The 12,610-nt window shown below is 48.5% G+C and overlaps 1 protein-coding gene across 1 annotated transcript in view; it reads left to right on the top strand.

Moving 5' to 3' along the window:
• The first annotated feature begins 1,102 nt into the window (after positions 1-1,102).
• MROH9 (maestro heat like repeat family member 9) overlaps positions 1,103-12,610 on the top strand; it is a 42,447-nt gene continuing 30,939 nt past the window's right edge. Inside the window, exons 1-5 of the mRNA XM_036896841.2 lie at positions 1,103-1,266; positions 2,890-3,025; positions 3,549-3,635; positions 5,315-5,419; positions 11,524-11,659. Of these exons, the coding sequence (XP_036752736.2) occupies positions 1,103-1,266; positions 2,890-3,025; positions 3,549-3,635; positions 5,315-5,419; positions 11,524-11,659 (628 nt within the window). The remainder of the gene's footprint in view (positions 1,267-2,889; positions 3,026-3,548; positions 3,636-5,314; positions 5,420-11,523; positions 11,660-12,610) is intronic.

Genomic DNA, 12,610 nt, shown 5'->3' with positions numbered 1-12,610 from the left:
CACGAGGAGCTCTGGGATGGAGTGGAACTGCTCGCTTAAAAAGTGCTTCTCAACCCTGGCTGTACATCAGAATCCCCTGGAAGAAACTTTTTTAAAACATTGCTGCCTGCTCTTGAATACAGACCTATTAACCCAAATCTCTGGGAGTGTGGCCCAGGAATCAAAATCAGCATTTTTCAGCCGTTTAGGGCACTGCCGGTGTTGAGAACCAATGTTTTGATTTTAAGTGTTACAAACTGGTTTCCAAAGACTGAAGCTCAGTTAGGACGTGGTCTGTGAGGAAAGTTCCCACTGAGGCACCGTCCCACTGGGTCCTGCTTACATGGGGTCCGATGCCCAGAGAAATGGGACTAGTGAGTTTCCCACTACTTGAATAAAAATGGTGACAAGGACAGAAATGTCTTATTTCTAAATAAACAAACCCCCTTTATAGTTTCATGTTACAGCCGGTGTGGTCTGCCATGTGGAAGGTTTTATGTTTTCTAAGTAATAATAATGCATAACAATAAGTGATAACCTGCTAATGAGCAACATGGCAAAGAATGATTCCTTAAGGTTAAGTCAAGTCGTGTTTTGTGTTGTTAGGAATCACCGATAGGTACGGAGGTAAACACTTTAGAGAAATGAGAATGACCCTCCACGCCAGTCTGAGCACAGCCCAGAGAGGTGTCAGAAAGCACCCAAAGGGCCATCTCCCAGGCCGCCCAGCTAGGGGGCTCATGCCTAGTGGGGAGGTGGCGGGTTCGGCTCAGATCCCATCAGAAGTTTCTCCTCCCGTCCCAGTCGTCTCTGGCAGGTGTCACAAGACACCATGGCCTGGGTAGCTCACACACTTCCCAGAGTTCAGAGGCTCGGCAGTGCAGAGCGCTGCAGACTCGGCGTCTGGGAGGCTGTTCTTCCTGACAGTCCGATGGCCGCCCTGGGCCTGCATCCTCGCAAGGCAAGTGAGCTCCCTGCTGCCCCCTCTTATAAGGACCCTGTAAGGATGCTCGGAAGAATAGAGAGCTGTTGCACCAGGTTTTCTCTGGTTCTCCAGTTTCTTGAATATATTGGAAAATCTGAATGGGGTCTCACTGGCAACCATTTATAAGGAGCAGCGTCCATGGTGGACACTGACCTGCGTGGCCCTTACGCCACTGTGTGGTTCTCTGTCATCGCTGACCCCCGTCTCTCCCGGTCCATACAGGAGCACATGGCTAGCTGCCTATTGGACATATACTCGGACTTGCTGGATCATCAAGCCATCATCCTGGCCGTGAACTCCAGGTACGTACCATACACTGCTCTGCCCCCTTAGTCCACTCACTGAATACCTTTAAAATGCAATGGAGAAACATCCAATTGTGAAAAGTAAAAAAGTCACTCTGGACCCCACTACCCTAATTCAGTGACTGTGCTTCTTTCTTCCTGTGTTCACCCCCACTTCTTCTGCACAGGGGGGCTGGTAGCTATTGCTGAGCCATGAGCAGATTCTTGAAATTACACTTGCAAAAATATACATTGCCTTTTTTGTTTACTGATTATATAAGACTTATTGCTTCATAATAGGAAAAAAAATGAAACACATCCAAGAAATTTTTAGTATGTTCGGTCTACCTCTACTTCTTCCTTCATTCTAATCTTTGAAACAAATATTTAGCTTAAAAGTTAACAAAGACAAATTCATACACCAATTTAGGGAGGAATGCTTTTTCTTTCTTCTTGACTTCCTTTCTGTATCACCTGGTCACACATCCTGCAATACAGGAGCATAAACACTGCGATTCTTAATGCTAAGATGTCCCTTGTTGTAAAACACATCAATAATTTAATAACTACTCTTTTGAAAACAAATTACATGTAGACGAAAAAAATGTGTACTTGCTGACACTTGCTCACATTGACCCATAAATCTGCATGTGGCTTTCTCCTCTAGTATCGCCAACGTCTGACTCTCAGCCTTCCTCATGTTTAAGATCTGAAGATCCTTTGCCTGTCAGCAGCTATGCATGACATTAAAGTAACATGGTACTGTCCTACTGTGTGTTCATGACCTGGACCATTTTATCATTTTTAGGACTGGCAATATAACTTCAAAGTACATTGAAATACGCTATTTCCTACTTCATCAAAATCTTAATTTTGCTTTTCCTAATTCAAATCATGTGTCCCTAGAAGCTAAATACCTTCCACTAAAAACTCGACTGGAAGCCTTTGATAAAAAGCTGTTCAGAGTCTGATAGTCCATTAAAACCAATGAGAAAGTCAAATCACTCTTCCCAACATTTGAAAATTATCTAATGTTTTCCAAGACATTCCACTTCAAACAGTTGATTTCAGATATTTAGACTTTCTTGCCTGGTAGATTCTGTGTACAGCACAAGATTTCTTACCTCACCATGATTTCATGAAGTAAAGAATCATTTCATAAAGTAACGGCTATTATGCAAATCACATATACCTAAAGGGATAACGGCTGTGTCCTGACTTAGTTTCTGCTGCTGACGGACAGCTTTCTTGTGCCATCCCCTGGAAAATGTATCCCAATATTAGAAAGATTAAACTGTGAGAAACATAGTATCCTGGATTACAGAAAATGTGACAGGAATATATTTCAACCGCCCAATTCCTGGGCACGGCTGGGAATGTAACCACTCTCTCTGCAGGTATGTCTACAGAGAAATATATTCTGATTTCTAAATAACTAATTACAGATGATTTTTACAAAGTAATTCATCCCTTTCTATTTAAAACTGCATTGTCATTTTTATGAGAATACTTAAGGCCCAGGGGTTACGGGAAGCCAGAAGCTGGGCCTCATTTGCCGGTAGGTTCTCTTACACCAAGAAAAAGCCACTCTTGGGTTACATCTGTTCTCACCTCAGTTTGAATCACACCTTCCCTTGTCAGCTTTGTGGATCCCTTACTGCAATTTGAATCCCAACTGAAGATAATAGAGAAATCCTTTAAAATGGTGTTTTCAGTTCCGAATCTTGACGAAGTGAAGGACAGGGGGAACAGCCAAAAAGCCAGAAAGGACCTGGAGGTAAGGTCTGTTTGTGTTCTCGGTGGTGGCAGCCTGCAGGTTGTCTCTCTGCAGGCCACAGTCTCTTCTGCTTTCTCCACCACTCTTTTCCGAAATAATAGATAAACAGTACATTCCAGCACTGATCTATACCCCTGGACTCCCTATGAATGCCACCACCCATGGGACTCAAAGGACTGGACAGGATTTATAGCAGCAAATGGGTGAAGAGATTTTGGGTTAAGGATGGGGAGTTGACTGGCAGGTGCTGCAAAGAAAGAACTAAGAGCAGGGGGACGGTGGCAGTGGGGCAGGTCCTGCAGCACGATTCACTCCTGTGGGGCCATTTCCTCAGCAAAGCTAGAGGGGCACTTGCCCAATGGTGTGGAGAATAATCCATGGCTCTGAGGTCTGCACAGCTACATGTCTCCTTTCTCACCTTCAGTTTTATGGGGAGACCTCAGGACCCCAGGATGAGAACTATAGCACTGGGTAAAATTTCACCTGAGCTGGCTGGCTGATGTGTGACTTTTCTGTTTTTCAGACCTTATACTGCAATATTTTAAACATATATGAGGCCACTCTTCTGATCTTAGTGTCTGAAGACCTCTACAAACTGCAAATCTTAAAGGTAAAGTAAAGGGAAAAATAATCACTTTGATTCCTTGTCATAAATCTAAAGAACTCAGTGTATTTCCCATGTAATTTTCCATGTGACATACCTGCATTGCCTTCAGCTGAAATGTTTCCTTTTTCTCTCAAGATGGGCAGCTGTCCCCCAAATCAGGTCACTTCCCTCTGTCAGAGTTGCAGGGACATACTTTTAAGAATTCAGTCGTGAGAGGGCGGCATCCACAGGCCGGTGAAGCCAAGTGCTGTGTGACAGTGTGAGCACGCGGGAGGAGCGGCGGCCTGGACCCCCTCCGGGCCTTCGGGATGGCCCACCTTGACTGCGGCTCTGTGCTCACTTCTTCCCAGCAGCTCTGGGCCAGGGGCTCCTGGTAACATCCCAGCTTCATGGATGCCACAATAACAGAGAACGACTAAAAACTGTCCAAAAGCCCACATTCACGTCCAAGACCACACGTGCTTTCAGTGTCCCACCCAGAGATGGAGGACCGCCCTGGCCCTCGGTGCTCCATCCCCAGCATAATGGCGTCAGGGACAGAGGTCAGGAAGTACGAGGAAACCAGACAGACTGCCTCGGCCAGGAGCGGCCAGGGGTGTGCAGTCACGGAATATGTTCACGTAAAGGAGCAGGATGGTGCCTATGCAGATAAGAAGACACGTGAGGGTAAATAAAATATACGGAGCTGATTCATGGCTAATGGGAGCCAAACGTTTTTGTGCATTGAAATTTTAACCTCACAACCGCTTGAGGTGGTTATCACCCCCATTATTACAGCCCTGTCCCCACGTGTGCTCCTTCAACTGCAGGTGCTGTTTGCTGAGCATTGACACCACATCAGGCACTAAACAGTTACTGCATGTAGGGTGTCTTTAAATCTTTAAAATAGCCCTATGAGAAAGTACTACTGCTTTCCCCACTTGGCAGACCGGGAGATGAAGCAGAGGGAGACAATAATGTCTGCAGGTGCAGGAGCTCCTCTAGGTAAAGCAAAGGGGGCGGACACTCAGCCAGCCTCGCACGAGCACCGTGGGCTTGGACAGGCCGCCTTAAGAGCCCTGGGACGGGCAGTCCTCACGTGACGCATATGCAGTTTTCTTCCCATCCCAAGGTTGTAAACATGTCCCTGCATCCGAGGATTTAGAACAAATAGATGCTATAGCAAGACAGCTTCGGATCAAAATTAGCAAGAGCTTTGTGACCAGGCTGCCCCCAGGGATGTACGCTGTAGCCGTGAGCCAGAAAACACCTGAGTAGGGACGGTGCAGAGAAAATTCAGAGATAAGAGGGCATTTCAGGATAACACTTCAATTCTCTCTTAAAACTGAAAATAAGCTCCCATGATTTTTAAAAATAAGAGAAAATACATATTTTGAAAGAAAAAGAGGAGGAGAGGCAGCTGAAAATCCCATCATAGTTGGTGTTAAATTTTGTGGCTCCTGACACTGCGACCGTTTGAGGGGACGCTAGTAAATGCCAGCTGGATGGAACTGAATCAACTAAAACCCAGGTGTGGTTTCTCTAGTCGATGAAGCACACCAAGCTTGTTGCTGTACTTCTGAGATGAATGTAGGTTGGAGGTAAACCCATCAGGAAGTGTGGGCACCTTAGATGCGGTGAAGCCGCAGACGAGGAGGAGGGGACCGGAGGAGATGGAGACCCGCGCTTCTGTGTTTCTGCAGGAAATGGCCACGTGGATGAGGGAAGACAGCCGGTGGCTGCATGAGCGAGCCCTGGTGATCATCAGCAGGGTGCTAAGCTCTGCCTCCTGCAAAGTCAGGGGATCTGTAAGTCAATCACGCCTCCCGCTTCCCAAGGCTCATTTCATGAGCTGCTCTCCAAGCACAGGGTCTTGCAAGCACCAGATGCAGGCTGGCGCCCTCATGCAGGCAGGCTGGGATGCTGGGGCGGAGTCAGTGTCCGATGACCGCATGTCACCCAGAGCAGTGTCCCGAAGGGGCCCGCAGCCGGTATGAGTGTGAGTGCCAAGGCGGGTCCCGCGGGCCTCCGGATTCTCCTCTGTGGACCTCAGGCAGTGTTACCTGTCACTTCGTAAATTCTTCCATCCTTACGTTCTTTATTTCTCCATTTCCTAAAATAATTTTTAAACCAACATTTATTTATTCTAAATGTATACAGGTAATTCCTGAGAGCTTATGCCGTACAACATACTAGAAATAAAGCAGAGCCTCCCTTTACTGCCCTCGCCCCCCTGCCCGGCCCTGGCCATGGGGGGCCATGTGCTTCCTGCCGGCAGCTCTCACCCCACACACACCCTGGGACGCACAGCTGGCTGCTCGGTGTTGCCCTTATTCCGTGAAGTTGCAGGTGCACCCATGGCTGTGCAATGTGACCTTTTCATGGAACAGTCCGTCCTACAGACGTTTTCATGACAGTATGTGTAGATTTCATTCTCTCAGCCAAAGCATTTAGCCCATAGTTTTGATGTATTACAATCTACCTAAATCCTCTTCAGTTGATGGACATCGAGGTATATTTTAGTTCTTTATGCTTCAAGCAATATGAAAATGGTCCTCTTTCTGCAAGTACGATGTGCGTAGAGCTGCTCCCCAAGACAGCAGACTGGAGAGCACGGGCGGGTGAAGTCAGGGTGATGCGGCCGCACGCCCCCCACCGCTCCCGGAGCGCTTCTCAGCTTCACTGCCGCCCTCCAGACGGAGACCAGACAGACGCGTCCCCATCGCCGGCATCCACTGAGGATCCTGTGTTTTGAACGGCACCCCTGGCTGCCCCGTACGGAAGGCTTGCCTGGGCGCCTGAGCCGTCGCGGGGGGCCAGAAGCAGCACGCATTTGGGGCACCGGCCCCCCGTGTCCACGTTCTAGCATCTGCACGGGCCCCGGGCACACGGAGGCAAAAGACCCCACAGGCCTGGTACAGTGCCTGAATTCTGGAGATCGGTCTAAAACACGACCTGGATGACTCACGTCGGGGATCAGTCCCGGGTGCCCTGGGCGCAGCGCTGACTCCTCGCGTGGGTCCCAGAGACGCGCGCTTGTCTGAGAGCCATGATTCTCCTGCCTGGGAGGCCTCGGCCCGCTGTTCAGAGAGTGCAGGCACCGAGTTAAGTCCAAGTCTGGAAGGTTCCCCGTAGAACATGTGCGGGGCGACGCGAGATTGCGTGTCCCACTTCAGCCTGGCTTCCACATGGCCCCTGGCGCTCCGGGCGCCCAGCGCAAGTCTGGGGGTAGCGGGGTGTGGGCTGCGGGCTGCCTCCCTGCATCTGTGTGCAGACACACACCCATTCCGGTGAGCCCCCTCGGCGGCTGTGAGGCGTTTGGGGGCTCCATCTTCTGCCACCCCCTCCCTCTGTCGCACCGCAGGGCTCACTGTCCCTTCGCCCGGCCTGCTCCCCACCTGTGCCGCCGAAGCCTCTCCAACTGCTGTCGCTCCCACCTGCCGCTGGGGCTGCCCGGAGAGGCCGGGCGTGGAGCGCGGACTGTTCTGCAATGTCCCCAAAATGCCAGCAGGTGGAGACACAGCAGCACATTCCCGGATCGGGACGGGCCAGTGTCAACCCCGCAGGGAAGCAGAAAGCCCACTCCGCTAACCTTCTCTTTGAGCCAACGTCCTGGGCTTACGTTTCAGGCAGGGCAGTTAGTGCGGGAGGGAAGACAGATACACAAAGGAAACGGTCACCCCTTAACAGGTGAAAAGCTGAGGCTGTCTCCACGCCCAGCACACTGTGGATGGTCCATGGACGTGCGTTCTGCCCTGTAACTAAGTGTGACTACCTATCCTCTTCTCAAGTTCCGTCTGTTCATGGAACAAAGACTTTTTCTCCATGAATCACCTCAACCTACATCCTCCAGGGTCTCAGAGGCCCTCATCCTGCTGAACTATCCTATTATTTGTGCTTTATCAGAAATACCCTTTGAAGTGGTGATTCCCCTTAATGACCTGGTGCCCTACACTGGAAGTGTTTGTGTCCCTTCAGTTAAACATTCAGTTGTCAAACAGGTGAAGAAACGTGAGCTAAACATGATATCTCATGGCTTTAACAGAAAGATTCTTCCTCGGTTCGTTCCTTTGGCACGCCAGCATGTGAAGCGTGGTGGGAATCTGCACTCAAATTGACAGACTGTCCACCTGCTTCCTCTCATTTCCCACCAGAGTCCTCGCAAAGCCGTAAGGGCAGGTGTTAAATCAGCAGGGGTTTCCCGTGGGCTGGTGACGGCCCACACTCCTGGGTGGTGGAACAGATGGAAGATGCAGCCGATAAAGCCTGGCAGGGAGGCTGAATGGCTGGACCCACGAACACAGGGCTGGGCAGCTTCTCAGGGGGCATTTTACTCCGGGAACCCCAGACACACCGGTGTTGGAGGGCCCAGTTGATGGAGGGTGGGGGCAAAGACAGCTGGAAGCCTGCATTAGCTGAAAGGACTCGCGGACGCTCACACAGGGGAATCTTACTCCACAGGCACCCGAGTTCATGGACAGGCAGAATGGGAGGGCTTTTTCCCCAAATAATGATAAATTCCGCAGAAAATCATCTGGATTCTGTTGTTGAGACGTAGTCCCCACGGCCTCCCTGCCACACCAAGGCATGGCCCCAGGTGGCCCTTGCTCAGCACAGACCCCACCAAGAGACCTCACACACTCGGATACAACTAGACGACCAAGATGGGCCAGGCCTTTGAGGAAACTCCCCCGATACAAGAGACAGCCCAAGGTAAATCGAGAGGAAAACAGGACTGTCAAGAATAGAGGGATAACGCAGGGTGCAGCTGAGAACTGAGTCTCAAAGAAAGCAGAGAAGACATATCTATATGCCAAGAGAAATCTAATGAACGGGAGCCTGGCTATGCACGGAATTCTTTTACTTGGTCACAATAATGAGGCCACATTTTTTATTTCCAACTTTTAGGGTCAGTCTGTGAGCAACTGCAAAAACCTCAGATAGGATATGGAATACCAGTGTAAATGCTGTGAACGCAGCAAGGCACAGATCACATGCAGGGACTAGCTGAGTGGTTCTTTGGCAGTTACACGTCGAATACCACGTGACCCAGGAATCCTAGGTACATGCCTGGAAGGATTTAAAACAGACGTTCAAAAACATATCCACAAACGTTCATAGCACCACAGTTCACGATAGCCAAGAAGCAGAAACAACCTCAATGTCCATCAACAGACTAATGGATGACAAAAATCTGTCTATTCATGCCACGGATCCCTCAGCCATAAAAAGGAATGAAGTCCGATATAGTGACGACATTGATGAACTCTGAAAACATTTGCTAATTGAATGGAGCTAGATGCAAATGGGTTCATGTTGTGTGATCCCATTTACATGAAATAACCAAACAGGTGGATCTATAGACAGAAAGCAGATCAGACCCATGGTTGGCAGGAGCTGGAGGTGGAGGAATAAGGTGGATGGATGCATGGTTCTCACCTGAGGGGATGAAAAAGTTCTGGGATAAGGTAGTGACGGCTGCTCAATGCTGTGAATGCACTTAATGCCCCTGAGTCACAGACTATAAAATGGGAAATTGTAGGTGAAGTGTATTTTTTGCCACAATAAAACAAAATGCAAAATTAAGTGCAGGCAACAGAAAGAGGGAAGTAGAAATCACAGAAGGAGGTGAAGGGAAATAAGAGAGCTCAGAAACGCTTTATAAAGTGAAAGATCAACAAGATATCTGTATATTATGGAGCAAGAAATAAAAGTATGCCATATCATTAAAACTCAAAAGTGCAAACTAAAAACGGTAATGTGCCATGCTAGGTGACATGCCATTTGAGCGGGCTGTGGCTAAGTGGGAGGGTGTAACTGAGCTGAGCCCTAATTTTTCACAGCAGGAACGTACAGGGAATGTCCCAAACTGATGTCAGAACAGAGGAGCAAGTCCATTGTCAGAGATTCAGAGGGGCTTCCGGGAGCAGCAGCTAAACACCTTAGAAGGGGTTGCCTCTGGAATTTAGACCTTAAAACTGTGCTTATATGTAAGATAAGGAACTAGAGAGACCAGATCTACAAAGAGGACGGGGCCCAGTAAGAAAGGGTCAGGGTAGTGGACAGGGCTGCTTAGGCTGAGGCCGGGCACCGAGAACCTCCCCTTCCCAGGTCTCAGCTCCTTCCTTCTTTCAGCAGTCGGGCTGGGTCTCAGCAGAGTCGGGGCCCCACTGCACCAGAAGTCTCCAGTCCTGTGTTTGAGGGCGTGTAACTGGTGCCACCCTCGTGCAGGGGCTGTGCAGGGTGGTCGTGTGCTCTGGGGGCCACGGGTTTCCCTCTCTCGGCTTGTCCTCAGGCACCTGCTCTCCCCACGCATGCAGTCTAGACGTGGCCACGCCTACACAGACCCATCCAGCAAACAGAATAGACGGGCCACTGGCAGCTTCATCTACAGAACACCTGCTAAGAATTACACACCCCCAAGTTCATGAGCAGGGATAATCAGAGACAATACTCAAGGCAAAAACTATAATACAGCAAGACTTTAGGGCCAATCCCTGCAAAGGGTCCCCACCCTCAGTGAGCAAGGCTGAGATCTTCCTCATGCCCAGTGAAGACATGTTCCAGCCCTTTCTCTTAAGGCCTACAAGGCAGGTGGTTCTTAAAATCTTGCCATTAGATGGAGAAATCCCTGGAGTAACAGTCCACAGAACACCAGGGGAAAGAAAGCATTTCTCCCTAGGGCCTTGAGTAGGGCAGCCCCCCTCTCTGCTCCTACATCCTCACAGGACTCCTACATAAGTCATAGGACTTTCAGAATAGGGGGCACCCAGGCCAGCCTTACAAAGAAAAAGTTCTACAGAAGTGAGAGATCATTTTCCCTCTGCCAAGGCCCTCCCTCCTGACATCCTGGTTCAGTGATGCCCTTAGCCCATGACCCAAGTGCTTGACATTCTTCTCTAGGAATGACTGTGTGTGTGTGTGTGTGTGTGTGTGTGTGTGTGTGTGTGCATGTGTGCATGTATGTGAAAGACTGAGAGAAAAGCAGAGATCAGGGGGCATGAGAAAAGGAGAAACAGGCCTTGGGTTCCCAATGAGCTGGCTTGGATTCTAACTTTTACCTCACACATTGCTTCTATCATCAAAACATCTATGTAGGAAAAGAAATTGTCCATCTTAGAAGCAAGATTCTGCAGGCACATTAGTTCACCAAACCTACTTGTGGCTGAGCCCTCTTTTGTTAAAAAAAAAGAAGAAAAGAAAGAAAGAAATTGGCAACTGGAGTTACACCCTCACCAAGCAAAATGTCTCTTTTACCTCTCTTTCTGCTTTTATGTGTCTACTCCTTTCTCTATTCACATTCTGGTCCCACCAAACAAACCAGTCCAGATGAAAATCTAAATATTTGAACAGCCTCTGTACTAAGGAGGCTCTGGGGGGAAAAACACATAGTGTATCTATCTCTGACATCTGAAGTTAATGCTCTGACTTCTAAGAAAGTGAATTTGCCTGGGAAAAATCAGAGCAGTTCCAGGAGGTAAAGCCTCATTTCTGCAGTAACCTAGAAAGAAATTGTGCCTCACACACAGAGAAAAAAGCACGAAATATTTTGGGTGTCCATACCCCACCCCGTTTCCTGGGACTTCCCTACCTGCAAATTGTCATGTGATTTATGGAATAGAAACTAACATTAGTCGAACCCCTATTACTTCCAAGAACTTGGCCAGGAACCTTCTTTTTCTCATAATGTTTCCCCAAGTCCCCACAATAACTGTAACAAGTAGCATTTGTTTTCCACACTCACAGATGAGAGACTGAGGCTCAGTTACCGAGGCAGGATTTGAATACAGAGTTCGTGAACTCTGCTCCTCCTCTAACCCTGGTCTGATACTTGCTGTTCGAGGACCAGATGTGGACATTTAAGGTGAACTGGACGTGACACCTGCCTCCTTCTCCTCTGTGTTTCCACCAGGCCAGCGTCGATGCCCCGTGTCTGGGTGTCCTGGCAGCAGAACTGTCCCTTTTGTGTTCCCACACCGATCCTTCAATCACACAACAAGCATTCTTAGGAATGTACCACCTTCTGTGCATTGCAAAGTTTCAAAGCGGTAAGAAGGGTTCACCATCTTTTAAAGGGTTACTAAGAATCTGTTCCTAACTATTTCACCTGTGGCTTCCAAGAAGGCTCTGTGCCTGTAGATTTCTAAATCTTATCCTAAGATCCAGAGGTCCACTTTGTAAAATGTATTTTAACTTTTTTTAGAATGATCACAAATGCTGGCCATGGCATAGCTGTTTCTCCAAGATCCACTAAATATGGTGCTTAAATTCATGTTGGGTGTTCACAGACAGGAATGCTGGGTGGAGGCAGAGAAGAAGAGAGGTAACCAATGGAAATTTCAAAACAGAGGCATATGTTTTCCCTCTACTAGGCCCCCAAGTAGAATACTCAGACTGCTGCTTCAGTGCTGGGGGAAAAGTAGCCCACAGCTAAAACAACCCTGCTCTGATAGGCCTAACAAATCATAAAGGCAAGAACTGAAAGTATCAAAGTATCTTCAAGTAGCTAACAGAAAATTGGTTTGCTCTAAAAATTATATTAACTAAAAAGTTATATTAACATCGATAACACAGGACAAATGATTCCTGAGAGATGGGAACAAATGAGTGGGGTCTACACCTGCCTGAGTTTATCACCTGCAGTCCATTTCTAGTAGCAATTCCGTGGGGTCACCACATGGAAGAGACAGAGCCAGGAACCCAGAGAGGTCAAGGGGGCCAGAGTTCACAGGGAAATGTGCAGAGACAGGTGCACAAAGAGAGAGCTCCAGAGAGCTGAAGAGGGTCCGCTTTAGCCGCTTGGCCATGTAGAGATCAGAACATGCACGTGAGGGAACCACCTGAGGCAGGCAGGGGCAGGAGAGACACCCAAATGATTCAGAACTTCCCATAACTCCCACAGGCTGGGAATAGCCCCCATGACTATAAGCCAGAATTTAAAGACATAATTCACAAGAGGCAAGGTAGAGCATTCAAACGGATTTGCCTCATTAGGGGGA

This window comes from Manis pentadactyla, chromosome 19 (genome assembly GCF_030020395.1).
Source record: "Manis pentadactyla isolate mManPen7 chromosome 19, mManPen7.hap1, whole genome shotgun sequence".
NCBI classification, from domain to species: Eukaryota; Metazoa; Chordata; class Mammalia; order Pholidota; family Manidae; genus Manis; species Manis pentadactyla.
This window is presented reverse-complemented; position numbering and strand designations above follow the sequence as displayed.